This window comes from Mauremys mutica, chromosome 1 (genome assembly GCF_020497125.1).
Source record: "Mauremys mutica isolate MM-2020 ecotype Southern chromosome 1, ASM2049712v1, whole genome shotgun sequence".
NCBI classification, from domain to species: domain Eukaryota; kingdom Metazoa; phylum Chordata; order Testudines; family Geoemydidae; genus Mauremys; species Mauremys mutica.
This window is the reverse complement of record NC_059072.1, coordinates 313,203,852-313,218,516: the sequence shown is the minus strand read 5'-3', so window position 1 is coordinate 313,218,516 and position 14,665 is coordinate 313,203,852. Positions and strand designations below refer to the sequence as shown.

Genomic DNA, 14,665 nt, shown 5'->3' with positions numbered 1-14,665 from the left:
CACATAGCCTAATTCGACATAGCCATGTCGAATTTAGCGCTACTCCCCTCGTCGGGGAGGAGTACAGAATTCGAACTAAAGAGCCCTCTAGGTCGAACTAATTAGCTTCCTGGTGTGGACGGGTGCACGGTTAAGTCGAATTAACGCTGCTAAATTCGACATAAACTCCTAGTGTAGACCAGGCCTAAGAGAGCTCTGAAATCTAGGAGGGCTACCTTGAAGGGAGGAGAAAGGGAAAGGTCACCACTTTCAGAAAGGAATATAGAACCCATGGTCCTGAAAGGAGACAAATAGCTTCCTCCTAAGTGCAAGTAGACAGTATATGCTTCAAGCTATGATTGAGATGTAGGTTCTCCCCCATGAGAAAAGAAAAGCCTATGTGATAATCTGAGTCACAATACTATGTACTCCTCATATTTGTGGAAAGTTAGTCTTGAAGAAGCTCAAAACATATTTGAAATATTAGGCATGCATTGATGCAAATATAACAGTGGTAAAGTAAAGTAGTCATACAGATAGGAACTTTACACCCTGCCTCTCTTATTCACCTTCCACTAGCTGGTCCAAGGTGGAAATCTTCTTGGCACCATCAATGGTGTAGATTGTTCTCACTCCCTGGGGCAGATTCACATTATCAGACAGAGTTCGGGTCAGATCAGCCAACAGGGCCTCAAAAGATCTAAACCGGTCGGGGGAGATGGCATAGACAATCCCTTTGAAATACCGGTCTCCGTTGCGATAGAAACGAACTTTCTTGGCTTTTTTCTCAGAACTTAGGGTTTGTAGAGTGCGGGTTCGGTAAAAGCTGCAGTGGGCACTGTGGGTAGGGCTAGGCAGACCATTTACCCGTGACCCTCTGCCATATCGCTGTGCTTTATCACGCTCATCAAAGTGTTCCAGCTCCATGTCTCTTCCAAAGGACATCTTTGATGTAAATCTGAGGTGAGAAAGAGAAAGAATTCAATGGATAAAAGTATTTTTAGAACTCCATTTAGAGCTCATAAGAATTCAGTGTACAAATAAAACACTATAGGAGGCTCTCCTGTAGAGTGATCAAGGTTAATCAGTTAACCCCTGCTACATTTTTTTTTAAAACCATAACCATACAGTACATTGAAAAACCTTGCTCACCAGAAAGCAGACTCAGTAACTTAGTTGCCATTTTTATACTATACCAAGAAGCAGACCATCACCACCACACAAAAAAATCTTTAGATCAAAAACTAAGGAGACACACGATGCCTATGTGACATTAATATATGGTACAAAGTTGAGCTACTGGGAAGAAGAGCAGCTGAACTGGTTTTCGCTAGTCTTGCATCCAAGTGAAGCTTCCAATCCTATTAAAAGTGACACAACCAACTCACTCATGCTCTCAGCATTACTCATTCCAAGTCTGACCACAACGAAGTTGCCACTTAGTGGATTATATTTACTGACAGCCAATGTGTGACAACCAATTAAGAACATTTCAGAGGAAGCAGTCATGTAGGTTAGCAATAGAAATCCGGGCTATTAATACAAGTGAGTTGGCTGTGTTGGTCATTTTCACAGATGAAAAAGTCTTGCTCCAGACAGACATTACATCTTACCTCACCCCATGTTCTACACTAGACTGATTGGAGTTAACACCACTCCCAAACCAACAACCACACACTGAACAGGTGGAGGCACTCAATTACCACAGAACAAACAGACACGGTTAGTAGGAGCTCCTGAAACTAATATCATCCACTGAGCAAACTATCTTACAGAATTAGAGGGGTAGCCGTGTTAGTCTGGATCTGTAAAAGCAGCAAAGAATCCTGTGGCACCTTATAGACCAACAGATGTTTTGCAGCATGAGCTTTTGTGGGTGAATACCCACTTCATCGGATGCAAGTCTTACAGAATATACAAGAAAGGAGTAAAGCAGTAAATATCTTTTACCAAGTGTTCAGAATTTGTCATCCCTGATAGTTTTTCCTGGTGAAAAATCCGTAACTCTAGTTGGTATAAATCACTGACTGAATGATGACTTGAGAAACATTATGAATTAGCAACTGATGCCAGACACCTGAGACAACCACAACTAAGGCTCCGGGATGGCTGGGTTCTTAATTGAATGATTCCAACTTTTTAATATAGCACATACTGTGAAGCTCTAAGCCATTTTATTTATATGTAAGGGAATGTGTAGCACTCACTTCCTTTTTTCAAGGTATATGTATTAAAAAGAATCCTGAACTAATCTTGTGAAAAACATAAAACATATGTTACTACAACTGTTATGTCAGTCTTCATCTCTATATAAATAAATCCTTCAGTTGTGTTTGGTTTGTTATTTTAAACAAATAGACTAGTCTCGTTTAGTTTTAAGAGCCACCTAGATTTGTCTGCAGAACAGCAAAGCACAATACATTTATTTATAGCACAGATTCACAGACCTAATTTAGAAGGGCACTCTGTCACTGATTTCCAATAAAAAGGGGAGGAGGGGAAGAGAAGAGATAGAACCAGCTTCATTACCACTAATCATTAAATGACAGTTACAAAACAAAATCAGCAACAGAGAAATAGTCCAATATGACAGAGAGATGGACCGATACCATTTTGTTTATACAGGTATATGTTAAAATGAATAGTGTGCCTCAGTGCCCAACTCTCAAGCATGTGAGTAGTCCCTCCCAAATTCATAGGGCTATTCACATGTTTAAACTAAACATGTACCAAAGCCAATGCAAGATCAGGGTCCTTGTGGAGGCTATTTATTCCAATTTAGTGAGAGCTTGCCTCATTTTATTATCCAAACATGGGATCCTGGGTATATTTACATACTTTGCCTTGTATCTGCATATAAGATTTGCTGTACTAAAAGAAGAAACACCTACACACACTTATCCAGCCACCCTTTCTTTCCCCACCCCCCACCATGGAAAATACCTTTCTAGACCAACCCCTGCCCCCACCCTGACAAAACTTCAGTTCAAAGAAAAGACCAGTTCTCTCTGGACCAGCACTTCACTGTCACCCCATTATACCGAGAATGATAAAAGTTACATTATTTAAAGGGGAACTGTCAGGTCAATATAGGCCCAAGATTGACACCATGTTTTGCTGTGTAGGGTTTTTTAAAGTTATTATTCCAATAAAAGCCATTTATTGGGATGTAAACATCCCCTTACAGAGCTTGCAATCCAAAGACCATACTTTGGAAGTGAAACTGATGAGAACAAAAAAAACCAACCAAAAAAAACCCCCCAATGTCTACTGTGGTTTCATTGTCCAAACCAAGTCAAATTAAAGAAAAAAGAAAACACACACCTTCCCTGTAAAAGAAACATCTCAAAATGTTCATTTTTAGTAATCTTGGGTCTTACTAACAGATGATATGAGGAATGGTCTATACTACTTTCACAAATTATTTTTGCCTCCAATTAAACCCCTTTAAAAGGGAAATAAGATTCTCCCTAGAACAATGTGCTCCTGCCATTCACACTCCAGTGTGTTCACATCAGAAGGCCAGGCTAAGCCAGTGAAATTCTAGACAATTATTTGGTTTGATCAGATGTTACTATATAAAAGGCACAGGCCCCCCAGTTCATACCACACACATCTATTAGAGGCAGATACACACACACTCTCTCTGTAGGTGTGAGTGGGTGATTACATAAAACAATCATTCAGACCCAAATACAATAAAGATTATTCAATAAAGACGGCATCGGTGTATGTAACAGAGTGGATTTTCTAACGATTTCCTCAATTCAATCTGATGTAGGTCATAATGGTTTTCAAAAAATATTTATTCTTCTGAGGTGGCTCAAAACGTGTTTGAAATGCAACTAAGCCAGCTGAACCCTCTATTCATGGGCCATATTGTGCCATCAGTTTTTAAACAGGAAGCTCTGCTTTAAAACTGATGGCATGATTTGGTCCCATGATAAGAAAGAAAAAAATACATTTTCCATAACTGTCTGCACGTTTTCAACACTGCAGGTATAATTACATAATTGGCTTCTCCAAAATCAGCGAGAAAAATCGCCAGAGCTAAGCAGCAAGGTGCACTATAAATGAACAAAATGGAATTTAAAGCAGAATATAGCGTCGGTAAATACTTAGCTAGCCACCTCTTTAAAAGAGAGCGAGAGAGAAAAGCGGAGCATGCTATTCATACAGCTGGTTTGCTCCACAGCAGAGTCTGCCACCCAATGTCAGACCATTTCTCAAACAGAGAGAGGATCCTCCTCACAATCTCTACCACACAGAAAAAAAAGGGGCAAACTACGCAGCCCCAACTACAGCGAGGGAAAGCGGGGGCAACATCGAGCCTAGCCGCCAGCCTGCCCTCAAATTCAGCTGGCCCGAAAAGCAGAGAGCCAGACAAAAGGGGCAGGTGCACACACGCAGTAGGGTGGCTAGAAACGTACATCACAGCGTGCCGGGAAAAGCTTGGCGAGGCTCACCCCAGCACTAGCCGGCATGGAGCTTGTACGAGGAACTGCCTTTGGTTTGCCAGATCAAAACACTTACCTATTCGTGGGGGCGTGGGGGGCTGGAAGCGCCTCTGCCCCAGACCCAAGTAGGTTGGTTGTGAAGGGGGTGCTGGGTTTCCGATCAGCAACTCCCCCGCCCTGCCGCCCCGCTTTGATTGCAACTGCGGTCGCAGAGAGCAGCTCGGATGCCTTTTGTTATGGGTCTTCTGGCCCCCCGGCTGGCCGCTGCTGCTGCTGCTGCTGAGGCTGGGCGGCAGCTGCTTCGCCTTTCTTCTACTGTCTGCTGGTGATTGCGGCGATTTGCATTAGCCCGGCCCTCATTGAGATGCTGCTCTTCACACCAGCCTCTCGCCGGCTCCCTCTCCAGAGGGCGGCGCCGCCACAGCCTCCCTCCCTCCCGGCGCCGGGGGGAATAATGGGCTTAGGCGCTCCGGGCCGCTTACCCCGCCGGGCTCTTCCCTCGGGTCCGCCTTGGCGCCCTGTCCGCCCGCCTAGGTGGGGCGGAGGAGAAAGAGGCGCTGCTTCTCTTCGGTGGTGCCGCTCGTGTGAAGCCGAAATGCGGCGGGGGGGCGGGTAGAGGCCCCTACAGGGAAAGTCAGTCAAAACGTGAGGTGGCCCCAGCCCCGTTATTTTGCACTGCCCCACAAATCCCTGTCGGTACACGGCGCGGCGGGTCAGGGGCAGCTGCTGTGGTGCCTGCTTCACCGTTCGCAGCGGAAGCAGGGTGCATGCCCGCGGTCTGCTGGGCATCACTTTCTGCTGATGGCAACATATAGGCTAGCTGGCCAAGCAGGCACCCAGCCTTCAACCCAGTGCTACCTTGGTGTGTGCAGTGCTGGTTGGCATGTTGTTAACCAGCCTATCAGCTCTCTCTTAGTGCATGTCTGTGCATTATGGAAATAGCCTACTCTATTGCCTGCACAGTGTGAAAAGGTTCCCTTCGCCCTTTTCCACCCCGCCTTCTGTATTAGCACAGCACAAGACAGATCCTACCATATTCACCTAAAGGCTCATCTACACTACGGCTGAGATTTTCAAAACTGTATGAGAGATTTCCAAGCCAAATCTCCTTCAAATTAATGGGCATTGGGCATGCAAATTCCCTGGGTAGCAGCCGGGATGGTGAGCTACATGGGCCCAGGGTGCCCATACTCCAGCAATATTCAGGGCCCAGGGGCTGGGCTCCACCAATGTTCAGGGCCAGGTCTCTCCCCCAGCCCTGCCTGCCAGCCCTGCACGCCTCCTTTGAGCATCCCTGCCTGCGCCCTGGGCAGCAGGAAGCTGCCCCCTGCAGCTCCATGCTGCACTCTGCTCTGCCAACTCCTGGCATCAACTGCTGCCACAGGGTCCTAGCACCTCCTAACCACTAGTGCCAGGGCAGGCTGACCCTGACCCCATCCTTCTGCCTCGGATGGACCCTTCCCTTTTCTGGCAGGACCCTCCACCAGCACAGGGGGGGCCCCACCCACAGTCACCACTCCTACCTCTTGCTGGGCAAGGGACAGCCCCATCCCCCACTCCAGTGAGGCTACAGTGAGGGGCAGAAGCAGGGGAGGAGGTCCACATGTGATGGCAGCCCCCCAGTCTGCACCCACCACAGGGGAGGTGAGGGGGCTTCCTGAATCTGAGAGGAGCCCTAGGAGCATGTGCAATGACAGTGGTGCGAGGTGAGTGTGCTGCCGGGGAGGAAAGAGATGGAGGGGAGTACTCTCTGACCATACTGGGGGCAGCCTGCCTGCACCCCAAACTCCTCATCCCCCACCCCAGAGCCCACACCCCCAGCCAGAGCCCTTATCCCCCACACACATCCCAACCCTCTGCCCCAGCCCTAAACCCGCTCCTGCACTGTGAACCCCTCATCCCTGGCCCCACCCCACAGCCCTCACCTCTGCATCGCAACCCTCTGCCCAAGCCCCTCATCCCCAGCCCTACCCCAGAGCCCTCACATTTTTACATTATTTTAAAAAATATATAATGGCTAACAAGGCAGGGGGCAGGGAGGGGGAGACTTGGACCCATTCTGGGCACCACCAAAAATTATACAGACCTGCCACCTCTGCTGGGTAGCTTTGAAAATCTCAGTCTACATATTTAACCTGGCCAGTGCACAGTTGTCTGGCACAGTTAGGAACTGGCTGTATTGCAAAATAGTGTTTGGTTTGTAGAGTGGTCAGTGTTACAGAGCTAGCGGCACCTCTGTCCCCGTCTGGTCTCTAAGTGCACCCCTGTCAGGTGAAAGACCTCATGTCTTTACCTCTCCTCAGAGTGGATGAATTGCAAAATTCCACCTAGACTGGGTCTTGTGCTATGGTACCCAGGGTATCAGCCATTCTTTCCTAGAAGATCCAGATGAATATGGGCATCTGCCATTGTTCCCTGTGGGAATCTGACCAGTAGTAAATATAGTGATCAGTCAGCCTTCTTAGACCAAAATATTGTTTATCTTGCAGTAGGAGGGACTTGCCTGTGGAGCCAGGGCTGGGAGCTGCCCAACAAAGGTACGAGGCAGCCCCAGCTAAGTAGGGGCTGGAGCGGGTGATGATCTGGCACCTCTGCCGCTTGCAGTAAGCGGACTTTCCAGCCAAAACTGGGCACCTGGCCGCCCTATTACACCCCCCCCACACACACACACACTCTTGAGATAAAGTCCCTTTTTCCCCTGTTATACTTCTGTGATTCTTCTGCATTCCCAGGCTTTGACCCTTCTGGTCAAATCCAATCTGTAGGCTCAGCTGGAGATCAGGCCAGTTGTTTTGGTATTGTGCCATAACAACTCTCAAGTCTTTGCTGACATGGCTATAATGAACCATTCTTTTCCTTTGTGCCTGTTTTCCCAGACAGCTGTCTCTTGAATTAACCCCAGTATAGTCAGTCAACAGCCCAATAACCAGGTCAACAAACATACAGTACTAATACATTGTTACAGAGCAGCTCAAAATCTCTCATAATCAGTAAAACATGATTTTCCAAACATTTTTCCATAGTTATGAGGGCTGTCAATTGAGCACAGTTAACTCATGTGATTAACTCAAAAAAATTAATCGCAATTTTATAAAGTTACTATGATTAATCACACTGTTAAACAATAGCATACCAATTGAAATTTATTAAATAATTTGGATGTTTTTCTACATTTTCAAATATATCAATTTCAATTATAACACAGAAAACAAAGTGTACAGTGCTCACTTTATATTATTTTTATTACAAATAAACAAAATATATTTGCACAAATAAACAAAAGAAAGAGTATTTTCAATTCACCTCAAACAAGTACTGTAGTGCAATCTCTTTATCGTGAAAGTGCAACTAACATATGTAGTTTTTTTGTTACGTAACTGCACTCAAAAACAAAACAATGTAAAACTTTAGAGCCTACAAGTCCATTCAGTCCTACTTCTTGTTCAGCCAATCACTAAGAGAAACAAGTTTGTTTACATTTACGGGAGATAATGCTGCCCACTTCTTAATTACAATTGTGATGGGTTTGGTCACAGAAACTCCCTCAAGACCGTCACTAGATGTGCTGGGATACCACTGAGAACAAACCCCACTGCCAGAGAAGGCTTCCCTCCACTCCCATCTTGCTGAGCTAGACACTCCAACCAGCTACAGCACAGACCAAGAGGTTAGGCCCCGCCCCCCTGCAGTTCACAAAAACTAAGATTCACTTAGCCCAGGGGCTTCTCAGTTAACAGGAACTTTCCCAGCACCCAGTGTTCAGTCTTTCTGGGAGCCTAAACCCCAAATGAATCCATTTTACTCTGTATAAAGCTTATACAGGGTAAACTCATAAATTGTCTGCCCTCTATAACACTGATAGAGAGAGATACACAGCTGTTTGCACTCTCCCGGGTATTAATTACTCACTCTGAGTTAATTAATAAGCAGAAGTGGTTTTATTAAATATAAAATGTAGGATTTAAGTGGTTCCAAGTAATAACAGACAGAACAAAGTAAGTTATCAAGCAAAATAAAACAAAACATGTAAGTCTAAACCTAATACAGTAGGAAACTGAATACGGGTAAATCTCACCCTCAGAGATGTCCCAATAAGCTTCTTTCACACACTAGACTCCTTCCGAGTCTGGGCCCAATCCTTTTCAGACCAATGTTGTGGTTTATGGCCATAGTCCATCACTCACTCACACCCCTGTAGTTACAGTCCTTTGTCCCAGTTTCTTTCAGGCATCTCTTTGGGGTGAAGAGGCCATCTCTTGGGCCAGCTGATCACAAAATGGAGGGGCTTCCAGGTCCTTTTATATTCTCTCTCTTGTGGGCGGAAATCCCTTTGTTCTTCTGTGCAGAATCACAGCAACAAGATGGAGTTTGTAGCCACCTGCGCCAGTCACCTATCCATGAATGATTCAGCTTTTTGCAGGCTGACGGCATAGTTTACATGTTAGTTTGAACGTTCCCAGGAAAGCTCAGGTGTGGATTGGCGTCTCCAAAAGTCCATTGTCAGTTAAGTGTTTCTTGAATGGGCACTTACACAGAATAGTCCTTTCTCAAGAAGCTGACCAAATGCTTCATTGATGCTACTTAGAATCAAACACATTGAGATACAAGTAGATAGCCAATATACATAACTTCAAATACAATATACACACATACAGATAGCATAATCATAACCTGCAAATTACAACCTTTCGTTAGACACCTTACTTGACTTTCTTTGTATAAGATTTGGTGCAACTATAGGACTTTGGTTGCAACAATGATCTATATGGTCACAGTTCATGTCAATAACGTTACTACAATGTCACCTGAAAGTAAGAGCATGGTACTTTTGTAGCTGGCATCGCAAGATATTTACGTCGCAAGATATTTACGTGCCAGATGTGCTAAAGATTCATATACCTCTTCATGCTTCGGCCATTGTTCCAGAGGACACGCTTTCATGCCAATGACGCTTCTTAAAAAAATAATGCTTTACTTAAATTTGTGACTGAACATCTTGGGGGAGAATTGTATGTCTCTTGCTCTGTTTTACCTGCATTCTGCCATATATTTCATGTTATAGCAGTCTCGGATGATGACCCAGCACATGTTGTTCATTTTAAGAACACTTTCACTGCAAATTTGACAAAATGCAAAGAAGGTACCAATGTGAAATTTCTAAAGATAGCTACAGCACTCCACATAAGATTTAAAAATCTGAAGTGCCTTCCAAAATCTGACAGGGATGAGGTGTGGAGCATGCTTTCAGAAGTCTTCAAAGAGCAACACTGATGTGGAAACTACAGAATCCAAACCACCACCAAAAAAAAAAAAAAATCAACCTTCTACTGGTGGTCTCTGACTCAGATGATGAAAATGAACATGTGTTGGTCTGCACTGCTTTCGATCATTATCAAGCAGAACCTGTCATCAGCATGGACGCATGTCCTCTGGAATGGTGGTTGAAGCATCAAGGGATATATGAATTTTTAGCACAGCTGGCATGTATATATCTTGCAACACCGGCTACAATAGTACCATGCAAACACTTGTTCTCACTTTCAGGTGACATAAACAAGAAGCAGGCAGCAATATCGTCTGCAAATGTAAACAAACTTGTTTGTTTGAGCAATAGGCTGAATAACAAATAGGACTGAGTGGACTTGTAGGCTCTAAAGTTTTACATTGTTTTATTTTTGAATGCAGGGTTTTTTGTACATAACTCTACATTTGTAAGTTCAACTTTCATGATAAAGAGATTGCACTACAGTACCTGTATTAGGTGAATTGAAAAATACTATTTCTTTTGTTTTTTACAGTAGAAATATTAGTAATAACAATAAATATAAAGTGAGCACTGTACACTTTGTATTCTGTGTTGTATTTGAAATCAATATATTTGAAAATGTAGAAAACATCCCAAAATATTTAAATAAATGGTGTTCTATGATTGAAAACACACTTAATCAGAGGATTAATTGTGATTAATTTTTTTAATCGCATGATTAATTGCGATTAATTTTTTTAATCGTTTGGCAGCCCTAATAGTTATACTAGGGCATGACCTGTAACCATTCTGCCACATCCACTTTACAAAATATATTAGAACACAAATGTCCCTAATTAGCCAAACAAGCATGACCTGGCAGTTAAACTTGTAGTGTACATGAACGATTACAAGGCAGTCCCTTCCTGGGGCACCATCTAGCAGCAGGCCACAGCACAACATGCATATCTGCCCCAGTTTCCCTTTTATATGACCCATGCAAAGGAATATTGTCTCTTGCAGTGGCAAATTCAAGGCCTTTTATTCACATAAATGCTACAGTCCACAGATCTCTCATTGTAAAAATAGGTCTTCTCAAAACCCCAAAGTACAGAGGGGTTACAATGCAGCAGATCTTCTATCCCATTCAAAGGTCCCTGTTTCTGGGTCACCCACCTGAGAGTCATTAACCACTTAGAGTTAGTTCCTTTAGCCCACATTCCCGGGTCCTATTCTCCAGGCCTTGTATCTGAGAGTACCAAACCCCCCTTCTCTCCTGTGAGTCTTCTCCTGTAGCCCCAAGTCAGGTGTCCTGTGACAGAATTCCCCACACCATGTTCCACTCAGCCAGGCCTCCCTGCCTGTGAGTCCTACCCCTATTCCTGGGAGCCACTCTCCAGCAGCATCCCATTTGGTTTGGGCTTAGTGGCTCCTAATCAGGCTTCTTTCCCTTCTTCCTTGGGGCTGCTGCACAAGCTCCTGTGCAAGTCAGCAGGGGTTCCACAGCACTGGCCAGTCCTCACCATCAACCTTTTCTCTTCCCAATGGCTCTTTGTAGCAGCTCTCTTGTGCTACTGCTTCACCCTTGGTCTCTTCTTTCCTCCTTTGGCAACTCTAACCTTTCCTTCTCTGTGTCTCTCCGTCAGTTCTCTGAGTCACCATGCCTGTCACCCTTCTAGGGCCCAGGTATCCTCTTAAGTCCAACCGGAGAGAGCTAATGAGTCACAGGTGCACTGGCCTTGCTCTCTCTTCAACGGTGGCTCTCAAACTTTTGTACTGGTGACCCCTTTCATATAGCAAACCTCTGAGTATGACCCCCCCCTTATAAATTAAAAAACACTTGTTTATATATTTAACACCATTATAAATGCTGGAAGCAAAGCACCGTTTGGGGTGGAGGCTGACAGCTTGCGATCCCCCATGCAAGAACCTCATGGCCCCCTGAGGGGTCCCACAGTTTGAGAACCTCTGCTCTTAAAGGACCATTGTTACCCTGTGACAGAGTCGTAATTCAAGTTGTGTGAGAAACTGAGAAAAAATCATAATATAAAGCTGAACCCTCTTCTTACTTGCATGTTACAATATCAACAAGAGTTATGTAGCATCAAATTTCACACTTTATCTCTGACCCTTCCAAAGCCTAAGCAATTGTTATTGCTTGTTATTATTATAAGCATGGTGTTATGGATGGAATTTCAATTGTTTTCTATTTCCTTTGCTTGATAAAGGCTACTTATCCCCTAGTTTTTCTGCTTTAATAAAAGAGATCAGATTGAGCTAATGTTTAATTATATCCATACAGATGGCTTATTATATAAGAGATAATTACTTTGCCCACTTAAAAATACTGTATGATGCAGAAAACATATGCATCCATCATTTTAAGATGGCAAGGAACTTAATGTGATGTAAGTTACTATTATTTCTTGCATACCCACATAAGAATATTCATTTTCAATATACAAAGCATGTGTTAGTTTGATGGGTCAGTAATTGTTCCTTTAACATAACGCGTTGAACTTATTTTTCCCTACCGTCATTCTTTAAGTCATCATGGTTCTCCACTCCTGTTTCGCATAAAATAGTCTTCCCTTTGCTGGTGGTGGAATAGAAAACAGTATGCAATTTTATAACTGATCTTTTGGGTTTTTTTAATCCTTTATTCAGAACCACTTTAATACCATAGCATTTTGTGTTTTTATTCTGCTATTGCAAACATCCTCATTCTATTATAACCATTGTCTCTAGTTCTGCATTTTAGATTTGAGGGTTACATGAGCTTGTACAAAACAGAAGCTGACAGACAGCAGCTATTGAGGTTGGTCCAATACAAGATAATACCTCACCCAGCTTGTCTCTCTAATTGAGGAACTATGGCATTCTTACCTCATGTCAGTTAAGATGCAAATACTATTGTTTGATCATAGTTCCAGAAATGAAACGAACAGGAAAAAAAACCTCTGAAAGTTCAATAAAATGTCAGTCAGGAATTGTTTAAATTAGTATTTTGTATTTCAGGCCTGGTCTACACTAGGACTTTAATTCGAATTTAGCAGCGTTAATTCGAACTAACCGCTCAACCATCCACACCAGGAAGCCATTTAATTCGAACTAGAGCGCTCGTTAGTTCGAATTTGGTACTCCACCCCGGCAGGTGGAGTAACGCTAAATTCGACATGGCTAGCTCGAATTAGGCTAGGTGTGGATGCAAATCGAACTTAGTAGCTCCGGGAGCTATCCCACAGTGCACCACTCTGTTGACGCTCTGGACAGAGTCCGAGCTTGGATTCTCTGACCAGCCACACAGGAAATGACCCGGGAAAATTTGAATTCATTTTCCTGTCTGGGCACTTTGAATCTGACGTCCTGGCTGGACATCGGGGCGAGCTCCGCAGCACCTGCAACGATGCAAAGCTCTCCAGCAGAGGAGTTCATGTTATCTGTGAATAGAAAGAGGGACCCAGCATAGACTGACTGGGAACTCTTCGATCTGATCGGGGTGTGGGGCGAGGAGTCTGTGCTTTCGGAGCTGCGCTCCAAAACAGGGAATGCGAAGACCTACGAGAAGGTCTCCAAAGCCATGAGAGACAGAGGATACAGGCGGGATGCAACGCAGCGCCGCGTGAAAATCAAGGACCCCAGACAAGGCTACCAAAAAATCAAAGCAGCAAACGGATGCTACGGAGCCTGCCACCACTGCCCCACCAGTGACCGTGGACTCTGACGATGGGACAGTGTCGACGGCCAGTTCCTCGGTGATGTTCGCGGACGGGGAAGATGAGGAAGGGTTTGTGGAGGACGAGGCAGGCGAGAGCGCTTACAACGCTGGTTTCACCGACAGCCAGGATCTATTCATCACCGTCACGGAGATCCCCCAACAACCCTCCCCGGCCATTAACCCGGACCCTGAATCAGGGGAAGGAGCAGTCGGTAAGTGCTGTAACCATGTTAACTTTTATTCTTAATATAACAGGAATCTTAACTGTGTGAAAAGGAGGTCTCTCTAGATATGGGGATAGAACAGAAATCATCCTTGGAGATCTCCACGAAGCTCTCCTTGCGTTAATCGAAAAGCATCAGCAGGAGGTTCCTGGGGAGAGCTGCCTTATTGGGTGCTCCGTGGTAGCACAGTTTTCCGCGCAAGGCATTCATGAGGAACTCAGGGAGCACTGCCTCCCCGAGCACGGCTGCATCGGGCCCTGGTTCGTGCTAGCTTTCACGCAGCATGCGCTCTCTATCTCCTTCAGTGACACTCCTCAGGGTGATCTCGCTCGGAGACTCCTGCATCTAATTAGGGTAATTACTGTAATTTTACGCCTGGTCCAAAGTATTTTTAAAAAATCTACGGACAGACGGCATAGCACAGACTCAGCACGCAGCTGCGTGACGAGTGTAACGGAAAGCCAAAGAATATAATGGACGCTCATGGAGGGAGGGGGGAATGAGGACGCAAGGTATCCCACAGTTCCTGCTGTCTCTGAAAAGTATTTGCATTCTTGGATGAGCTCCAAATGCTTCTAGGGTCAAACACAGTGTCTGCGGTGGGTCAGGGCATAGTTCGGCAATTTGCGCACACACCCCACCCACCACCAGAAGTGAAAACAATCCTCTGTTGACTCTTTTACATGTCACTCTATCTTTACTGAATGCTGCAGATAGACGCGATGGTGCAGCACTCAACACCAACATCCTTGCTCCCCCCACGCTATGGATGGCTGATGGTACAAAATGATGGAAATCCGTCCTCATCATCAGCCTATTGGCACATGGGGCAGTGCAAAAGGGCTGGTAACCATGCCGACTAGTATCAGTAAGGTCAGTCAAGGGCGCCTGTCCCTAATTTTTGATGGCTGATGGTACAATATGGCTGGTAACCATCCTCATCATTGCAACAGGGGGCTGAGCTCCATCAGCCCCCACCCTTCATTGTAAATAAAAGATTCAATTGCCCCTGGACTAGCAGAGGGATGATGGGCTCCTTCAT

At 44.8% G+C, this 14,665-nt stretch overlaps 1 protein-coding gene across 10 annotated transcripts in view; it reads right to left on the bottom strand.

Annotated features, from left to right (window-relative positions):
• Positions 1–14,665, bottom strand: part of DCLK1 (doublecortin like kinase 1) — a 374,217-nt gene that overhangs the window by 347,857 nt on the left and 11,695 nt on the right. For 6 of the 10 annotated variants that reach the window (XM_045015784.1, XM_045015817.1, XM_045015824.1 and 3 more), the window contains exons 1-2: positions 4,513–4,869; positions 549–937 (exon numbers count right to left, since the gene is read on the bottom strand). In XM_045015784.1, coding sequence (XP_044871719.1) covers positions 549–924 — 376 coding nt within the window. In that variant the 5' untranslated portion in view covers positions 925–937; positions 4,513–4,869. Of the gene's footprint in view, positions 1–548; positions 938–1,929; positions 1,986–4,512; positions 4,870–12,215; positions 12,278–14,665 lie in introns of those variants that run through there. The other 4 variants (XM_045015788.1, XM_045015797.1, XM_045015863.1 and 1 more) reach the window with 3 other exon arrangements.